Below are 19,665 nucleotides of genomic sequence, written 5' to 3' on the forward strand. Positions count from 1 at the left end.
TTTGTAATACTTTTATCTTTTTTTTCTTTTTTTCCAATTGTGAACCATTCCATATTGCATCTTTATTGCAAAAGTCAACATGCTTCTTAGAAATTCAGATTGTAATCGATAAAACAAACATTACATATATGAATTTAAATGTATAAACAGTTAGAAATTCAACAATATCTCCTATTATACTATTACACAAGTTCACAATTTTGTAAAAACTATAATACAGGCATACTATACATCAAGAGGAACCACTATTCCTTTTCACATGATTTTTTCTTCTTTTTGAAATAATGATCCATCACCACGGACCTACCTAACTAGACTGTTTCCCAATTTATCATCTTAGCTGGTGACAATGTTTTCCCAATGTTACAACACGAAGAAAGTGAGGGAAATTCTGTATTCCCTAGGGTTACCTTGTTAAGCTTGGGCAGCAACCCACTAGTAAACGAGGCTAACCTATCTAGACTGGTGGCTGTTACTGCTCATCAGCTTCTTAGATGTCATACTCATTAAAAAGAACAACATTTGCCTCAGATGGAGTATGTTATTTCCGTAAGGGAAGATGCCAGGAAAACAAACCGTGGTAGTTACTCACTTTTAAGAGAAATTCTAGGGCTTGGGGTTTTGAGGGTGGGGGTAAAAAAATCCTAAAGGAAAAAAATATACATTTAACTATTTTATGCTAACCTTAACTAAATTTTCTAATATTATATTTAACCCATATTTTGAATTCATTTTGGAGAGTCAAATATGTCTTAGACTCTTAGGACATTTTTAAATTATTTTAGTCCTATTTTAAGGTGTATTGAAAACTACACTATTTTATAGAAAGAGCTTCCAATCTTCCTGAAAACAGTGTCCGTCTATTCTTTACTTGAACACCCTTTTCTTTCATCCCCTCTCCCCCAGTAACTAAAAAGTCAAACAAATCTTCTATGCTGAGAGTATTATCAAACGATGTCAACTTTGAAGTTAAAAAAATCATATGAAAAGGAATCTCATTCTGCTAAACTGTCAGTCTACTGAAAATTTTCTTTTACAGCTCCATTAATTTACTGTAATTTTCAGTTTCCAAATACAAAAATACAACAATTCTTATTGAAATCTATACGCTGGTAGTTTTAGTACACAAAAAAACCAAACAAATTATTTACAAAATTATACAGTTTAAGAAAAAACTTTGTACAAAAAATATATAAATCCTTTGTTCCCTCTATCACGTTTAAACTGTCAGGACTCAAAATATTCACCACAATGAATCTTTCAAAATATATACCAACTGAGCCACAGACATCAAAATTTCATTAGAGATGATGGAGGAGGAAGGAGCAAGATTGCTTATTCTAGGTACCCCGTTGTAAGGTTTTCCTTTTATGAGCTTATTTTAGCTTCAGTGTTATCAGAAATATAATAACCTAGAAAAAGGAAGTCCTTATTATTGTGAAGGGAAAATTACATGAACTAAAAAATGATCCTGGTTTGAGACATCATTCCAGGAAAATACGTGGAAGAGAAAAGATAATCAGAACGTGGGATTTAACTTCTTACAGCTAGGTAAATCTAGAGTCCTGATGGTTTTAGGTTTCTTAGCGAACAGTTTCTATTTTGAGAAACAGCCTTTACCTCAGGAAACAAAATCCTTGATATAGTAATCACCAAGAACCTTCTGAAGCCAACAGGAAGTTTCAAATTTTCACACCACACATATATAAAAACATAGATGTGTATATCCTTGAAAAAGTGACATCCTATGTACATTAATCATTTTATTTTCCCAGGGGTCAATACAGTGTAGTGTTGCTCCTCTGCTTTTCCCTCTAACATTCAGAACACAAGGACATAAATTTACATATATATTTTACTTAACAGATATTCTACTCTATACAGTGTACAGTAAAAATGCACACAGTGAAGGAAACTGTCTACTGAAGGATGCATATGTTCATGGATAGCAACAAGCTACAAAATTATGAAAATATAAAGTCATCTGATCAAAGTCAAGTTATGACTCCCATTTATTACTAGCATCCCCATCCCCCTACCCCACCCCGCCCCCACCCTATCCCCAGTCACCTCACCATCATGGTTTAAATTTAGGAAAAGAATTTCAGACACTTTTTAACCCTTTTGTATAACTATTAACTAGACTGAAGCTTCGAAAAAGAAAAAAGAAAAGCTGGTGACTCTCTTCCCCCGCCCCGGAAACCTTCCATTATTCTCATCAAAACATCACTTATTTATCAAGGTGCTGGTTTAAACTTTTTATTGGGGACTGACTTTTGGTGGCTCAAAAGAATCACTTATCTCAATAGTTGGTAAGTCAGGGCTGTTAATAAAAAGGCAGGAGAAAGAAAATGGGGATAAGAAAGGGGCAAGACGTGAAAGCCTTTTACATTCTGAGAATATTTTTAAAGAGGACCAACTGAACCAATACTCACTAATTTCAAAGCAAACTAAGGGTCAGTAGCATAAATCCAGGACAGTTAATACGACAGAAGGGAAATACCATGGCGCTAGCTACCACTGCCGTACAGCATTTAAGAATACAGTCTGATTTACACTAAAATAGTACTTCTACTGCACATAAACACCCCCCCACCTCGAAAATTTAGATTGAATACAAACTGGGCTCCTCCACAGTAAAAAAAATTAAAATAAATTTACTTTTCTTCTTCCAAGACAACTCTTGAAAGCAAAAGGGTATTTTAATTACAAATATCTCCTTCTATCTGACGACCCATCCATAATAGCTGAGAGTTAAGAGATTCCAGGCGATTTTGACATTTAATGAAATTTTATCAGATTATAATCCAAAATAAAATTTCTGAACACCCTGCCATTTACATCATAATCCAACACCAATAGCAACAAAACAGGTGGTGTGGAAAATAAGGCTCTAGAGATTATCCATATCATTCCTGTGGATCTTCACAACTGTGTAAAAGTCACTAGGCCTTTGGTGCTTTAATATCATGAACAGTTATGAGATGTGTTTAAATAGCAAACTTGCTGTCCTTAAACCTACTGTGTGGAAAAGAAAAATAAAAAAAATTTTTGGCTCATTGACTTCTTTAAATAATTTTAAAAAGTTGTTCTTCTAAACAATATTCCTAAAAATTATACAGCTCGCATCAGATTTCATCTTCGCCATGAACGAGACTCATATTCATCTTCATCTTCATCATCATCATCATGCAGAAACAAATCTGAGGTCTCTGTTTCCTGAAGAAAGAGAGGGTAAAATCTGCTTAGTGGTACAAGAAAGTTAAATTATTAGGCCAAAGGACAAATAGACTAGTATACAAAACGCAGGCTGGATTTACAAGCGATGCACTCAGAGAGTATCCTTCAGGGCAAAAACACCCAAAACAGTTTTTTAACATATATATATTCTCCACCCCCTTGCTAATTTTGCTAGTTTTAATAGATTTCCATTCTAATACCATCAGGAAAATAAAGAAAATAATATATGAATGTTTAGTAGGAGAAATAAAAAAAATCTATGAAATGTTTTTGATAGAATATTAATTTAATAAAATTAAATAAATTTAAAATTAATTTTATTCCATTAACTTAAAAAGAAGGAAAATAAATGACCAACCTCCTAAACCTTTCCTTTAATATCCAATTATCTGTGAATGGAGAACATACCAATTTCCCCATGACGCCAACATTCTCAACCTTACATAAAAATCTAAAATCTTACAGTAGAAATATCTATAAACATTCCCAAAACACCAAGATTTTTCTTTCCTTTTGTTTTTAAACATGGGAAATGTTTCTGCTTTTGCTTTTTAAAATTACCCACATAGTCAGAGGACTCTTGATCAATGATAAATGCTAACATCTTTTAAAACCAAAATTACAACAAATCAGGAATAATTTACAATGTTGGCTAAGTGTCCATTTTAATAAAGAAATTAGAAATAGGGAGTAAAAAAACAAAATTATTTTTCATGTATTTTAAGAGTTTCATTATTTAGCAGTTCTATTATGTTAACTCCTTGGTTTTCATATTTCTTCCCTATTATTCCCACTTCCTTACTCTCATTTTAACCAATTGGACACAGAAGGAAAATAAGAAACTCAAATCTCTTACTTATGGTACATGAACAAAAAGCTAAAACAACCAGCTAAAATTAAATCTGTTCATGTAATCCATGTCCTCACTTACCAGAATAAAAATTTTTAGAGCACAAATAAAGCCAAATAAATGCAAAGAAAAAAGAAAAAAAAGTCTCTCCTACACCAGAAAATATCCCCCCGCAAAGAGGTTTTTATGTCTGCAACTGTTCTGATTCTTTAGTAAACTTGTAGACTAGTCTTAAGTTACTGCATGCATAAAAGAACAATATTTTATTTACTTTAATGTCAAGAAAAATCTTAATTGAGAAAAAATCTAATCTGAATGCTTATTTTCAATCGTTACATTTACCTCCTCCTTGACTTCTTCTTCCTCGGTCTCCGTGGATACAGAAGGCACCTTGGCCTTGTGCCATGATATTTGCAGCCGACGGTCTTTGAATTTTGACCCTTGGTTTGCAGTCTAAAATAGATTTTAGAAAAACACAAAAGTCTGTATTCAAATTGTATACTATTTAAAAAGTGTAATGACTTGGGGAGGAAAATATTAAAGTGGATCTATACAATCTCCAGTAAGAGCTAGAAAAAGTGAAATCCCTTCCTCCCTTTTTAAATGTACTAATTTCAATTAGTGAGCATATAGTCTATCATTAGTTTCAGATGTAGAGTTCAGGTATTCATCTGTTGCATGTAGCACCCAGTGCTCATTACATCACGTGCCCTCCTTAATGCCCATCACCCAGTTACCCGATCCGCCCACCGACCTCCCCTCTAGCAACCCTGAAGTCCCTTTTAATTAAAAAACCACATGTACTATTTTGCCCAGATAATTTATGACTTGTATTGATGTCATGTTAACTTTAAAACTTCCTCTTGGTTTAGATGATACTGTCACTCCACTTAAAAAAGTCATGATGAAAACAACAAATACTATCTTTTTTTTTTTTTTCTGCTCATGATTTTATTGACATCAGGAGTTTATTGAACAAGGGCGCCTGGGTGACTTAGTTAAGTGTCTGCCTTCAGCTGAGATCATGTTCCCAGGGTTCTGGGATTGAGTCAGTCCCGCACTGGGCTCCCTGCTCAGCGAGGAGTCTGCTTTTCCCTCTGTCCCTCTTCCCCACTCGTGCTTGCTCTCTCTCTCTCAAAAATAAATAAATATTTTTTTTACAAAAGAGTATTGAACAAGATGCTAGGATTAAAAATCTTGATCCAGCTCTACCATTAACTGGCACGTAACTGAACATAAATGAGCCTCCATAAGTTGCTTAATATCAAAGTATCTCAGTTTTCTTTTATTTTTTCCTATTTTAGGATTGCTCTAAGGAGTCCATAAGAACAATGTGAGTGTTCTATCCAAATGCACAAAACCATTGTTAGCACAATTATAAATATTAAAAGGCATTAAACCAAAAAACAAATTAATATACACCCTAACATACAAATTATTAGTGTGTAGCAAAGTATACAGCTATGCAAATGACACACTTGTTTAATCTCAAGCTTTTTAAAATTTAAATTCAATTAATTAACATATAATGTATTACTAGTTTCAGAGGCAGAGGTCAGTGATTCATCAGTCTTATATAACACCCAGTGCTCATTACATCACGTGCCCTCTCTAATGCCCATCACCCAGGCACCCCATCCCCCCACCCCCTTCCCCTCTGAAACCCTCAGTTTGTTTCCTATGATTAAGAGTCTCCTATGGTGGGGCGCCTGGGTGGCTCAGTTGTTAAGCTCAGGGTCCTGGGATCGAGCCCCGCATCGGGCACCCTGCTCCACGGGAAGCCTGCTTCTCCCTCTGCCACTCCCCCTGCTTGTGTTCCCTCTCTCGCTGTGTCTCTCTCTGTCAAATAAATAAATAAAGTCTTAAAAAAAAAAAAAGTCTCCTATGGTCACCCTCTCTGATTTCATCTTGTTTTATTTTTTCCCCTCTTCCCCTATGATCCTTTTTCAACAAATACTATCTTAATACAATTGCTGGTCTTTAGCTTTGATAATCTACATAGACTGAAAACTTAAAAGTGTAATTTTTTTTAAATGCCTATTGCTGTCACAGCATCTCTTAGAGCCCAACCCATAGCTGATAAAGCTATTCCCACTTCCTCTTCTGAAATGCCATACAAGACAAGTACCAGCCATTCTACATATTCAACAAATGTTAAACACCTACTCTCCTAACTCAAGGTAAAATTGCTCTGTTTCAAATGTATTTCTTAGTACTACCACCCAATTTCTTCCCCCCCCCAAGAAATTTCATTAAGAGAAAGCAAAAATTTCAAAGAAAAAGCAAGAGAGACAAAAGAACAGGGCCCCAAAGTATCACTGAAGTGAAAGCTCAGTCATTCCTACAGCTTTTCTATCAATGATGCTAGATTGCAGAACATCCCCAATTCTGGGTTCAATCCTGAAAAATGTAATAGAAATGGTTCTTTCTAAATATGGGGGTTCAGTCTAGTTTTTCTAGGAAAAATGCTGATAAATGTCATTAAGCTTTTGCCAAATGTTTCCACAGAACACTCAGATCACTCCATGTTAAGAGTGTATGTTCTCTCTGTCAAATAAAATCTTAAAAAGGTGGGGGTGCATGGGTGGCTGGGTCAGTTAAGCATCTGCCTTCAGCTCAGGTCATGATTCCGGAGTCCTGGGATCGAGCCCCATGGGGGGGGCCCCCCCTCCCTGCTCAGCGGGGAGTCTGCTTCTCCCACTCCCTCTGCTGCTCCCCCTGCTTGTGCTCATTCTGTCAAATAAATAAAATCTTTTTAAAAAATTAAAAATTAAAAAAAAAAAAAAGAGTAGTGCATGTTAAGCCAGATCTGTAACCAGTCAATTACTGTCTGCACAGAAATCAGCCTGTGATCTAAGGAAAAACTCTATTATCCCTGTGGGGGCTGCATTTTTATACCCTGATACCAAACATTTTAACTCAATGGGACATACTAAAATGATGTATCAAAATGGCCCCATCCAAATATATATTTACCATCTTTTTTAAAAATCAAGTAGATGCTAAGAGAGTAGCTCTCATCACCAGGAAAAAGAGAATTCTTACTATGTGAGGTGATGGATGTGAACTACACTTATTTTAGTAATCATTTCACTATATGTACATATATCAAATCATTATGTTGTATAACTTAAACTAATACAATGTTGTATGTCAATTAGATCCCAATAAACTCGGAGAAAAAGTCTGGTAATGTGTGTAGTAGACATCTTTTGCCCTTATTTGTTTAACATACACAGCCCAATTAGAGAGACTTTTTCACTATTTTGCTCACTTCGGTATTACTTGAATTCTTTCCAGCATTACTGAGGTAAAACTGACAAAACTGAAGGATATTTGTAAGTGTAAAACATGATTATCTGATATACATATAGAGTGAAGATTCTATCTAGTTCATTAACAACACATTCATTACCTCACAGTTACCTTTTTTCTGATGAGAATATTTAGGTTCTACTCTCTTAGCAAATTTTAATTATACAATACAGTGTGATCAATCATAGTCACCTTAGACTTTATTTAAAAATTTAAAAAAAGATGTATTACTTTTATAACCACAGAAAGTGATGAAGATTTTTTAACCTATATTTACTGGGTTGCCTTCCAAAGAAGGTAGCAGTTCTATCCTCCAAAAGGAATTTTAGGGCATTAAATGTACTGCATATAAACTACTGGAGGAAGAATTAGAAATTTACTTTGTATGCAGTCAGGAATTAAGAATATATAACTCCCACAATCTAACTTACAACAATAAACAAGATTAGTGATTAGAAAAATATGTATTTTAATAATACCAAGTCAAGAATTTTCGCATGTAAACTACTGGCAGGGATCTACATTAATGAAACTGATGTAATTCATTCAATAATACCATGTACATCCAACATAAATTTATACACATATACAATGAAGGATCTAGAAGAATACTCCTATCAACAGTGTTCGTAAAAATAAAGCGAAAATAACCCAAATACCTATCCACAGGAGAACTGAAGAATAAACTATGTTATATTTATAAAACTGAAAATTATACAGCAATAAAAATGGCAAACTATTGTTACATATGACATTAATGAATCTTACAAACATAATGTTAAGGGAAAAAAGCAGACACAAAAGAATACAGACTGTGTGGTTCCATTCACATTTTTAAAACAGAGTAATATTATCATCTTTAAGAACGCACATTTAGGTGATAAAACTACAGCTGGTTCTCATTATTCGCACTAGTCGTATGAAGTTCACTGCAAGCACAGAATTAGCAAATACTGAACCACTGCTCCGGGGGCCAAGAGAGGGTTAGGTTCCTATGAGCCCCTGTTCAAAATATTTTCTTCAACTGATCAATACATAACCTTGTTTTATATTTAAAGACACCTTATTTAAAATACACTGTTGATTCACTGACATTGAACTCGGCTAAAAGCACTCATTCCTGAACAAAGCTTACATAACACACGGATCTTCACCATAAGGCACATTTCAGCCTTCTTGAACTTTCAACAGTGCACTTGAGAACTACACTTGGGGGGGGCATTTCAAATAGCAAAATCACCAATGAAAAGCACAAAAATGAGAAAAATTTGGTACTAAATAGACTGCAAGAAGGACAGCTGTTTACAGTATGAGAGCTGAAACAAGAAGGGCAGAGCATCACTTTATTTGAACTGAGCTGGGAACACGTGCATCTGGTATCTCAAATTTTTCACAACTCTGTCAAAGTCTGAAAATGACCACAAAAGCACCTTGAATATTGATTTTTGATCTTACAAATAATTTTAGTAGGTAGGTTAATGTGCAAATGCAAAATCCATGAATAATAAGGATCAACTGTATAACAAAAGCAAGGAGGTGATTATCATAAAGTGAGGATAATGGTCACTTTTCTAAGGAGGAGAGAAAACAGTGACTGGAAGGGGGCTGGGAATATTCTTTTTCCTGACCTGAGGGGTAGGTATATACACATTTACCTTCTGCTAAATCACTGAATTATATACATTTCTACTTGGTATAGTTTGTTTCAGTAAGTATTTTAAATTGAGTATTACCCTTATAATTTTAAGAAAACACCAAACAGCTAAGATATTTATGTTAAAAAAGCAAGGCTTGAAATGCAGTTCTGTATTTATAATATAAGCCCACTCTGGTAAATTTTTTCAAGTGAGAGACTTTGTGTATATATTCTTATATTAATAATTTTTTTCTGTACAGCTATCTACCTTTTAAGAGTAGGCAGAGATCAAGAAAAGGGGAGATTTTTACTTCCAATTAACCATATTTTAAATGATTTGCATGTACTCTTTTGTTAAAAAGTACTTTAACAACTTTAAAACTGGCCTCTAAAATGTCACATATCTATTAAAATACATAATTTTTCTATACCCACATATATATTATCTCACACACATATCTATAATTTGGCTTGAAATAATGAAATAGTAGGCAAAAGTTAGCTCTCCATCACTATGGGACAGTTTAAATCCAGTGTGGTACATCGATGCAATGAAATACCACGCAGCCATTAAAAAGAACAGAGCAACACCACGTGCACTCATATAGCATCATTTCTATTAACAAGCTAACACATATTAAATGAAAAATGCACATGCAAGAGAGTACTGTTTAACATACCACCATTTGTGTTAAAAGAGAGACAAAATAATACATATATACAGAAAGAATATCTTCAAGAAGATATGTAAGAAACAGAAAACAATACATGCCTATGGGGAGTGAAACTGAGTGACTGGGTATAGAAGGAAACCTTATCTTTCATTGCATACACTTTTATTTCTTTTACACTTTGTACACGTGTGCCACCCCTCAAAATATATAAGATAATTCAAAAAAAATTATATACTGATATATAGGTGAATATGAGAAAATCAATTATAGGCCATCAATGAAAAGTTACATGTAGTAACTCAGAGGTACTTGGAACCTTAGAGGCAGAAGTTATGCAGAGAGAGATTTATCTAGCCCAACCATTTTCCCAGATCACAAACCGATGCCAGTTTTGTCAGTTATCATTCATCAATCACCTGACTAGCAAATATGAAAAAACAAAACTCAAATGCTATTGAGGATATAAGCAAACAGGTACTCTTATCCAATGTCACCGCAAGTATGAATTAGTACAACATTCCTGCACGGTTATTTGGCAAGCTGTCCCAAAATTTTAAATATGCATGCCTTTGATCTAGTCATCTCACTCCTACAAACCAAAGTAAAACAAGGTTCTCAACTGAGACAGTAACATTACCCTGGGGGCATTTTGGGTGTCACACAGACCGAAGAGCACTTCCTGGCATTTAACAGCAGTGCTAAAAGGTCTTGACATGTGCAGGACTGTCCCGCATAACAAATTATTCTACTCAAAATCGCCAAATCCAGTAAGATGTTATTAACATTGTTCGTAACAGCGAAAAAAAGGGAAAACATGCTAGCCATCAAATGGCAGTAAGTATCAGTAATTCACAAAAGATCTACCACTTTTTTTTTTTTTTTTTTAACAAGGCCTGAGGAAGGGCAGTCACTGAAGTGCTATTCAGAAAAGTTTCTCTGAATGTTAAATGCAGAGAAAGGGTAACTTTTGTTCTGGTAAACACAAAAGCTATTACTTGTCAAACAATAAGGTATCACTTTCATATACAGTAAAACTCTCAAATGTATTTCCACACACTTGGAAGATGGGAAAGGGTAAAAACCGTATCTAGAGAGGCTACAGGGAAAATCTAACCATATGTGAGAAGTCTTTAGTAATTACAACAGAAGTATTCCATTGTCTTACATGAAGTTCCAGGCATGAAGAAACAGGCAAATTAGAAGTTCTTGCCAGTAAGAACACAAAAATTTGAATGAATTACATAAATATTTTTGGGAGTACAGAAACAGATTTCTAAACCTTTTTACTTTCTTAAGACTCAAAATGCTCTCTGGCTACAGATAGAAGAGTGCATTGCATCCATAGTATGCAATGATACTAAAGTGATTTATTTTTTAAAGGCATAAATCCGTAAGAAAAGAGAAAATAGGAGAGAATACAACACAGCCAAAAAAACTGGGGAGCTGAAAAGCAAAAGGATTAATGTCAATATATAATGCTTATAATTTAAAAATCAAGAAGTAACAGTAAAATCACATTATTTAAAAATGAAAAAATACTCAAAAATTCAGCTAAAAGATTTAAAAGTAGACATCCTTAAAGAAGAGAAAATGAGAAATCGAGCAGGAGAATGTTTAACAACTCTGTAAATATAAGTTCATTTGGGTTTTCAAATGATGTACACATATAACTTTTAAGAAAACTAAAACATTCCTATCAAAAGAATCTAAGGTACTTAAAGTTGTTTGCTTCTTTCTGTAACTAAAATGCTTTCCAAGTCTTCTTCAATGAACATCATAGAAGACACTGTCTTGCAGAAGAATGAAACTGAACCATTCTCTTTCACCAAACACAAAAATAAACTCAAAATGGATTAAAAACCTAAATGTGAGGCCTGAAACCATAAAAATCCTAGAAGAGAGCTGAGGCAGTAATTTCTCTGCTATTGGCTGTAGCAGTGTTTTTCTAGATAGGTCTCCTGAGAGAAGGGAAATAACAGCACAAAAAATTCTGAACTACATCAAAATAAAAAGCCTCTGCACAACGAAAGGAAACAATCAATATAAAAGGCAACCTATAGAATGGGAGAAGATACTTGCAAATGACATATCCGATAAAGAGGATCCAACATACATAAAAAACTTATAAAATTCAACACCCCCCCCAAAACAAATAATCAAATTAAAAGATGGGCAAGAGAAATCAACAGACATTTCTCCAAAGAAGATATCCAGATGGCCAACAGACACATGAAAAGATGCTCAGGGGCGCCTGGGTGGCTCAGTCGTTAAGCGTCTGCCTTCAGCTCAGGTCATGATCCCAGGGTCCGGGGATCGAGCGCCACATCAGGCTCCCTGCTCAGCGGGGAGCCTGCTTCTCCCTCTCCCTCTGCCCCTCCCCCTGCTTGTGCTCACTCTCTCTGTCAAATAAATAAAATCTTAAAAAAAAAAAAAGAAAAGAAAAGATGCTCACCATCATTTATCATCAGGGAAATACAAATCAAAATTACAGTGAGGCACACCTATCAGAATGGCTTAAATCAACAACACAAGAAACAACAGGTGCTGGCAAGGATGTGGTAAAAGAGGAAGCCTCTTGCACTGTTGGTGGAAATGTAAACTGGGGGCGGTCACTGTGGAAAAGAGTATGGAGGTTCCTCACAAAGTTAAAAATATAACTACACCTCTGCCCCCCAAAAATAAAACTACCCTACAATCCAGCAATTGCACCACTGGATATTTACCCAAAGAATACAAAAACATTAAATCAAAGGAATACATGCACTTCGACATTTATAGCAGTATTATTTACAATAGCCAAATTATAGAAACAGTCCAAGTGTCCACCGACTGATGAATATATAAAGATGTGTTGTGTGTACACACAAGACACAGACAATGGAGTATTATTCAGCTATAAGAATGAAATCTTGCCATTTGCAATGACATGGATAGAACTAGAAATAGAGAGCATTGTGCTGAGCAAAGTAAGTCAGAGGAAGACAAATACCATATGACTTCACTCATATGTGGAACTGAAGAAACAAAACAAATGAGCAAAGGAAAAAAAAAAAAGAGAGAGAGAGAAAGGGGCAAACCAAGAGAAAGACTCATAACTATAGAGAACAAACTGATGGTTACCAGATGGGAGGTGGGTGGGGGATGGGTGAAGCAGGTGATGGGGATTAAGGACACTTGTCATGATGAGCACTGCATGACGTATGGAAGTGTTAAATCACCATACTGTATACTGGAAGCTAATCTTATACCGTATGTTAACTAACTGGAATTTAGATAAAACCTTAAAAAAAAAAAAAAGACACTGTGTTAGTTGTCTAAACCAACTACTTAATCTCTTTCCATTCTAATTGATCGTGATTTTTATCATTGGCCAACTGGCATATGGAACCATGACTGATTTAATTCAATCATGGTAATGGTTTCCTCAAGAGGGATTGGCTTACAAATGGGTAAGTGACAATTCTGGCTAAGACACATGAGGGCACAAGTCCTGAGTGAGAGTGGCGCATGTCAGGAGTCAGGTGGGCATGGAGGATGAGGGTTAAGGCAGGGATATTTTCCGGGAAGGTTATCTCATGATTTTAAAAAATGTCGTAAGAAAGGTACTGTTCTTTTCTGCCTTTGGACACTCTTTTTAGAGGCCGTGAAGTCTGTGGTTGCTGCAGACATCCTGGTGTCACACCATGAAGAAAAAAGCCTAAGAACAAAAGCCAACATACTAGGATACTAGAGGAAAAATATGAAAAGAAGTTGTGTGCCTGAGTTTCTGAATAAATTAAACCTAAAACCTCCTTACCTCTAGATTTCTTGAAAAGAAAGAAAATAAATGTTCACATTTCCCAAGTTATTCATATTTTACTTGTAGCCAAACACTTCTTGAAATGCATGTATTACTTTCATAATCAAGAAGAAAAAAAAAATCAAGTTCCACCCTGTATCATTGAGTGCAACAGCTAAAACACACTACACCACAGTTCAAAAATCTTGTAACTGATGAATACTACTTGAAAATGCCTAAGTGCATTTCAAGTATTCCAAACATTTAGTTTAAGTAACTCTTCTGTTGCAACTTGCCAAACCTCTCTTTTAATCAGGGGCAAAGGAAAGTACCTTAGCTCTTGTCCTGTCTGTGCCCTCAAGCAAGGCTCTATGACTTAAAATTTTCATCTTCTGACCTAAATTTTAATATTAAAATACTTAGAGGGAATTCTTCATAAAGGTCTGTATTATCCTCAGATCTCTGTCAAATTTTTAAAAGTTCTTCTTGCCAGACTGATTTTACCTTTAAAAACATAAAATTCTATTTATATGCTACATAATACTATTTTATATTTTTTAACTTAAATACTTAATATAAAAAGTAATATGATAAGCATATACCATCTCTCTGCAAACTATAGTCATCAGGCCAAATGTGATCCAGTAACTTGTTTTTGATAGCCTGTGAGCTAAGAATGGTTTTTATGTTTTTAAAAGGTTATTAAGAGTGAAAAAGAAGTTGGGGCGTCTGAGTGGCTCAGTCGTTAAGCGTCTGCCTTCGGCTCAGGTCAGGATCCCAGGGTCCTGGGATCGAGCCCCGCATCGGGCTCCCTGCTCGGCGGGAAGTCTGCTTCTCCCTCTCCCACTCCCCCTGCTTGTGTTCCCTCTCTCCCTCTGTCTCTCTCTGTCAAATAAATAAATAAAAATCTTTAAAAAAAAAAAAAAAGTGAAAAAGAAGAGAGGCACCTGGGTGGCTCAGTCAGTTAAGCGTCTGCTTTTGGCTCAGGTCATGATCTCAGGGTCCTGGGACTGAGCCCAGCATCGGGCACCCTGCTCAGCGGGGAGTCTGCTTCTCCCTTTCCCTCTGCTCCTACCCCCACATGTGCTCTCTCTCTCTCCAAATAAATAAAATCTTTAAAAAAAAAAAAAAAAAGGGAAAAAGAAGAGCACCTGGCTGGCTCAGGTGGAAGAGCATGTGACTCTTGATCTCAGGGTCCTGAGTTAGACCCCCATATTGGCTGTAGAGATTACTTAAAAATTTTTATTTTCTTTTATTTTTTTAAAGATTTTATTTATTTATTTGACAGAGAGAGACACTGCGAGAGAGGGAACACAAACGGGGGGTGGGAGAGGGAGAATTCTGCAGGCACCCCGCTGAGCAGGGAGCCCGATGCAGGGCTCGATCCCAGGACCCTGGGATCATGACCTGAGCTGAAGGCAGATGCTTAATGACTGAGCCACTCAGGTACCCCTACTTAAAAATTTTTAAAAATTAAAAAAAAAAACGTAAAAAAGAAGAGGGAGAGGGAGGAGCAGGTGAAGGAGGCGGTGGAAGAGAAGAAAACTCAAGAGACAGTATATAGTCCACAAAAACCTAAAATATTTACTATCTGGTCCTTTACAGAAAAAGTCTGCTGACCTCTGATATATGCTATTAAAATATTTATATATAGGGGTGCCTGGGTGGCTCAGTTGGTTAACCATCCAACTCTTGGTTTCAGCTCAGGTACGATCTCATGGTCATGGGATCGTCATGGGATCGAGCCCCAACTTGGGATCCCTACTCGGTGAGGAGTCTGCTTCAGATTCTCTCTCCCTCTCTGCCCTTCTCCATGCGCATGCACGCTCCCTCTCATAAAATCTTTAAAACATTTATATATTATAACATATGCTTTATGTTATATATAGTTCTCATTGTATATTAAATATATATTTTAAATATGTATATAGTTTAATTTACACATATTTTTTATGTAAGCATCTGGGATCTAAAAGCCCAACATTAATAAATATCCTCTAATTTGGTTTTAAAATATACAGTATAAAAACACTAATATGGGGGCACCTGGGTAGCTCAGTCGGTTGGGCGTCTGCCTTTGGCTCGGGTTGTGATCCCGGGATCCTGGGACTGAGCCCCACATCAGGTTCCCTGCTCCACGGGGCTCCGCGGAAGCCTGCTTCTCCTTCTCCCACTCCCCCTGCTTATGTTCCCTCTCTCCCTGTGTCTCTCTCTCTCTGTGTCAAATAAATAAATAAATAAATAAATCTTTAAAAAAAAAAACACCTAATATGGGGTGCCGGGTGGCTCAGTCAGTTAGGCACCTGCCTTCTGCTTAGGTCATGATCCCAGGGTCCTGGGATCGAGCCCTGAATCGGGCCCCCTGCTCAGTGGGGAGTCTGCTTCTCCCTTTCCCTCTGTTACTCCTCTCCACTAGTGCTCACTCGCTATCTTGCTTGCTCGCTATCTCTCTCTCTCATATAAATGAATAAAATCTTTAAAAAAAAATACTAATATTGGGGTGCCTGGGTGGCTCAGTCAGTTAAGCATCTGCCTTTGGCTCAGGTCATAATCTCAGGGTCCTGGGATCAAGCCCTGTGACCAGCTCTCTGCTCAGCGGGGAGTCCGCTTCTCCCTCTCCCTCTGCCCCCACTTGGCACGCTCTCTCTCTCTCTCTCAAATAAAATCTTTTAAAAAAACAACAACGCTAATTTTCATCCTAAACGTGAATGTGATGTTAAAAAGTCTGACTTAAGAAGTAATATATGTTCATTTGGAAAGCAAAGAAAATAGCTCCTCAGAAAGAAAGAAATGAAAAACCAACTTGAATTCTGCCAACCCAGAAATATAAATTTAACGGACTTTCATTCCAAGTTTATGTATAATCATCTTGTATCCCACTTTTTTTTAACCTAAAAGTCAATCCTGAGAATTTTCTCGTATTATTATTTAAAAACATGTTTTCAATAGCAGCAAAATGCCACTGAGAATTTAGATTGATGCTTTTTTACTATTACAAGGGGTGCTATACTTAACATCCTTACAGCTCTTATTTGCAGACAACCGTAATTCCCTTATGATAAATTCTTAGAAGTAGATTACTCGATAAAAGAATAAACTGAAGGATTCCAGAATTAGGTCCTCATACTGCAAAAGAGCTTCATTAAAACCCATCTACCATCTTTTCATACATATATGGTTCATCCATGATCCTTTCACAATCTAAGGACAATAAAAGAATACTGAAAATATCCATGTTACCTTTGCCTTTGTGGGATATGAAATACCTCAAAGAAGAGTTACCCTTTATGTTTGCTAAATCTATTTACAATGCTGTCTAGGCATATATATTTCTGTAGTTCTTTCAATGAAAACATACTACACTGCCCAATTATCCATTACTAGGGTGTGTTTCTAGTACTTCAAGACTGTCTAATAGCACCCTATTAAAACAAACAACAAAATACCATCAAAACTGATGGCAATGTCTCCTTCTTGAAGTTACCTCACCTGCATTGGCTTTGTTTGCTCCTTCCCCAAATGCCTGGACATGCCCCTTTCCACAAACCAAATGCCATATTTCAGATTTATAAATATTTGTACATGAAAATTGGTTATGAGATGCTCTAGAATGACCCCACTTATGAGAAAGACAGAGATGCATGTGAGCATGAGTTCTGGGCTAAAACTTAAACATCTACATATAGTCTCCAGAGACCCTCAAGATACAACACACAGCCTCCTACCTAACAAAGATTACCTTGTTTTTGTAACTAGAACTTTCTGCAAATTCAAATTTACAATTCCACTTTACTTCAGTATTGCTTCACCAGAGCTTGTAATGGGTCTAAATGCCCAACTTATTTGGCAAGGAGATATTAATTTTATATATTTCAACATCAAAAGACAAAAATCAACATTTACCCTGCCTCCACAAGAATACTCTACACATGTGTAGTGCTCCTCTCCCTATTTTACTCCTCAAGAAGTCACTTTAAAGCTAGTCTCCCAGTTTACAAAAAAATATGTATATACAATGATCAGACTGGTGAAAGAAACTGGCTCAAGAGTGAACAGAATGCAGCCAACAGAGCTCTCAAATCTGGACACTTTAACAACCCACCATTCTTTAAATGTCAGGGTGAAAAAGGATTAAGGGGCATCATACTAATAAGAAACAGAGTGAAGTCTTGCTCTTTAAGATTTCCTTCACCATCTTTAACACATAATAGGGCTGAAAATGGGGGCGGCCCTCAGTCGGTTGAACGTCTAACTCTTGACTTCAGCTCAGGTCATGATCTCAGGGTCGTGGGATCGAGCCCTGCATGGGGCGGTGCACTGGGCACGGAGTCTGCTTGAGATTCTCTCTCTCTCCCTCTGCCCCTCCCCCCAACTCATGCTCACTTGCTCACTCTCTAAAAAAATAATAAAAAAATAAAAATAAATAGGGCTGAAATGTTTTCTCCAAAAAAAGTCTGATGGGGCGCCTGGGTGGCTCAGTCGTTAAGCGTCTGCCTTCGGCTCAGGTCATGATCCCAGGGTCCTGGGATCGAGCCCCCCATCAGGCTCCCTGCTCTGTGGGAAGCCTGTTTCTCCCACTCCCCCTTGTGTTCCCTCTCTCGCTGTCAAATAAATAAATAAAATCTTTAACCAAAAAAAAAGTCTGAGGAATAGGGATCCCAGATGTTAACAGTCAACTGTGTGTATTTTTATCTTGGTTCTGCCACTTACTAACTGTATGATCTTGGCTGGTTTACTCTTAAGTTTTAAACTTTCATTTTCTCATCTGTATACATGGAATTTCACATGCACTTTATACAGTTATTTAAGATTAAATGAGATCATGTATGAAAACACTCTAGCACAAGTAACACTCAGTATTTATTAAATGAATGAGTGGAAAGAGGATATGCTCTGTTTAAGGAGCAAATTAAAGACAGTTATCTGTAACAAATCTCTATTTGCATGTTTATCTAAAAGTGTTTGCCACTGTATACAGAATATAATGATATATGTGTCTTATCCTAAATAAATTCTTCCTTTGAATTCTGCCTTCATCCCAGATTATTTTCACTTATTGACTATAAACACCTGGTAAACCATGTAATAACCCCCCCCCACAAAAATCAAATATTTGCTTAGAACAACTTGTCACTACAAATGCATTTAGGTGGAGTATTATGGAATTACAAAGCATGAGCTGCTTCTTGACCTTCAAATGTATTAATAAGAATTTGCTAATACCCATTTTTTTTACAACTTGATTTTCTAATCTATAAAACATTTGACATTTATACAGAATGCAGCAAAAAAATGCTGAATACAGTGCTTTTAGAGCTGCAACTGTCTACTTTAAAAACTTACTGAGAAATGCTGAAGTAATTCATCTTTCTCCTCCTCAATGAATCCCCCAACTGATAGTGCTTTGGGGCGGTGGTCCACAACCATGTGATTCAGTGAGCCCCTTCCTCTTCCTCCACGGCCTCTGCCTCTTCCTCGACCTTGAGAGGACATGGTCTTTCCTCGACCCACAGGTAAAATACCTAATCGTGCAGCCTGAGTAACAACAAAAGGTAGAATATAATATACACTGTCAGACTGAAGCCTGGAAAACAGAGGAAGAAAAAAGTATTATTTGAGGCGTTAAATGTAGTGGGTAACTCCTCTTAAATCTCACCTCAACCTGTAACTGACTGAGTTTTTTCCGTAACTCTGTTGTGTCCTCTCCTGAGGATAGCCTCTTGTGAAGGTCCAGTTCAGTATCTAATAGTTCTTTCTGAGCCTTTGGAAAAATTAAGAGTAAAAATGTATTTGTTAAAAAAAAAAAATGTATTTGTTAGATAACATCTAAGATCTTATTCAGAATAGTATACTAACAAGATGACACACATCTCTTTTGGCAAAATGAGAATAAGAGGATGCAATAAACCTGAGTGTTTTAGGGAAGGTTAACTGTGCAAAAACACATAGAGAGTATACTGACATTAGTAAAGGTATTAAGCAGTATTACTGCTTAAGATGACCTAAAAATCAGACCTTGGAAACAGTCAACTGAGAAGAGGGAGCTGAGAATAATTCTCTAATAATAAGAGTCATAAATGAAATAATCAGGCAAAATAAATTACATAGGAAATATTCGTTAATGGTACAAACATAAATAATAGCTACATAATTGCTTTCAGATTTGAACCCT

The 19,665-nt window shown here is 36.2% G+C and overlaps 1 protein-coding gene across 5 annotated transcripts in view; it reads right to left on the reverse strand.

Annotated features, from left to right (window-relative positions):
- Window positions 1–2,772: 2,772 nt before the first annotated feature.
- Window positions 2,773–19,665, reverse strand: part of RBM27 (RNA binding motif protein 27) — a 71,428-nt gene continuing 54,535 nt past the window's right edge. For all 5 annotated transcript variants that reach the window (XM_036070016.2, XM_036070014.2, XM_036070015.2 and 2 more), the window contains 4 exons: window positions 19,150–19,254; window positions 18,837–19,028; window positions 4,433–4,543; window positions 2,773–3,219 (listed from right to left, as the gene is read on the reverse strand). In XM_036070016.2, coding sequence (XP_035925909.1) covers window positions 3,136–3,219; window positions 4,433–4,543; window positions 18,837–19,028; window positions 19,150–19,254 — 492 coding nt within the window. In that variant the 3' untranslated portion in view covers window positions 2,773–3,135. The remainder of the gene's footprint in view (window positions 3,220–4,432; window positions 4,544–18,836; window positions 19,029–19,149; window positions 19,255–19,665) is intronic.

This window comes from Halichoerus grypus, chromosome 2 (assembly GCF_964656455.1).
Source record: "Halichoerus grypus chromosome 2, mHalGry1.hap1.1, whole genome shotgun sequence".
Lineage (NCBI taxonomy): Eukaryota > Metazoa > Chordata > Mammalia > Carnivora > Phocidae > Halichoerus > Halichoerus grypus.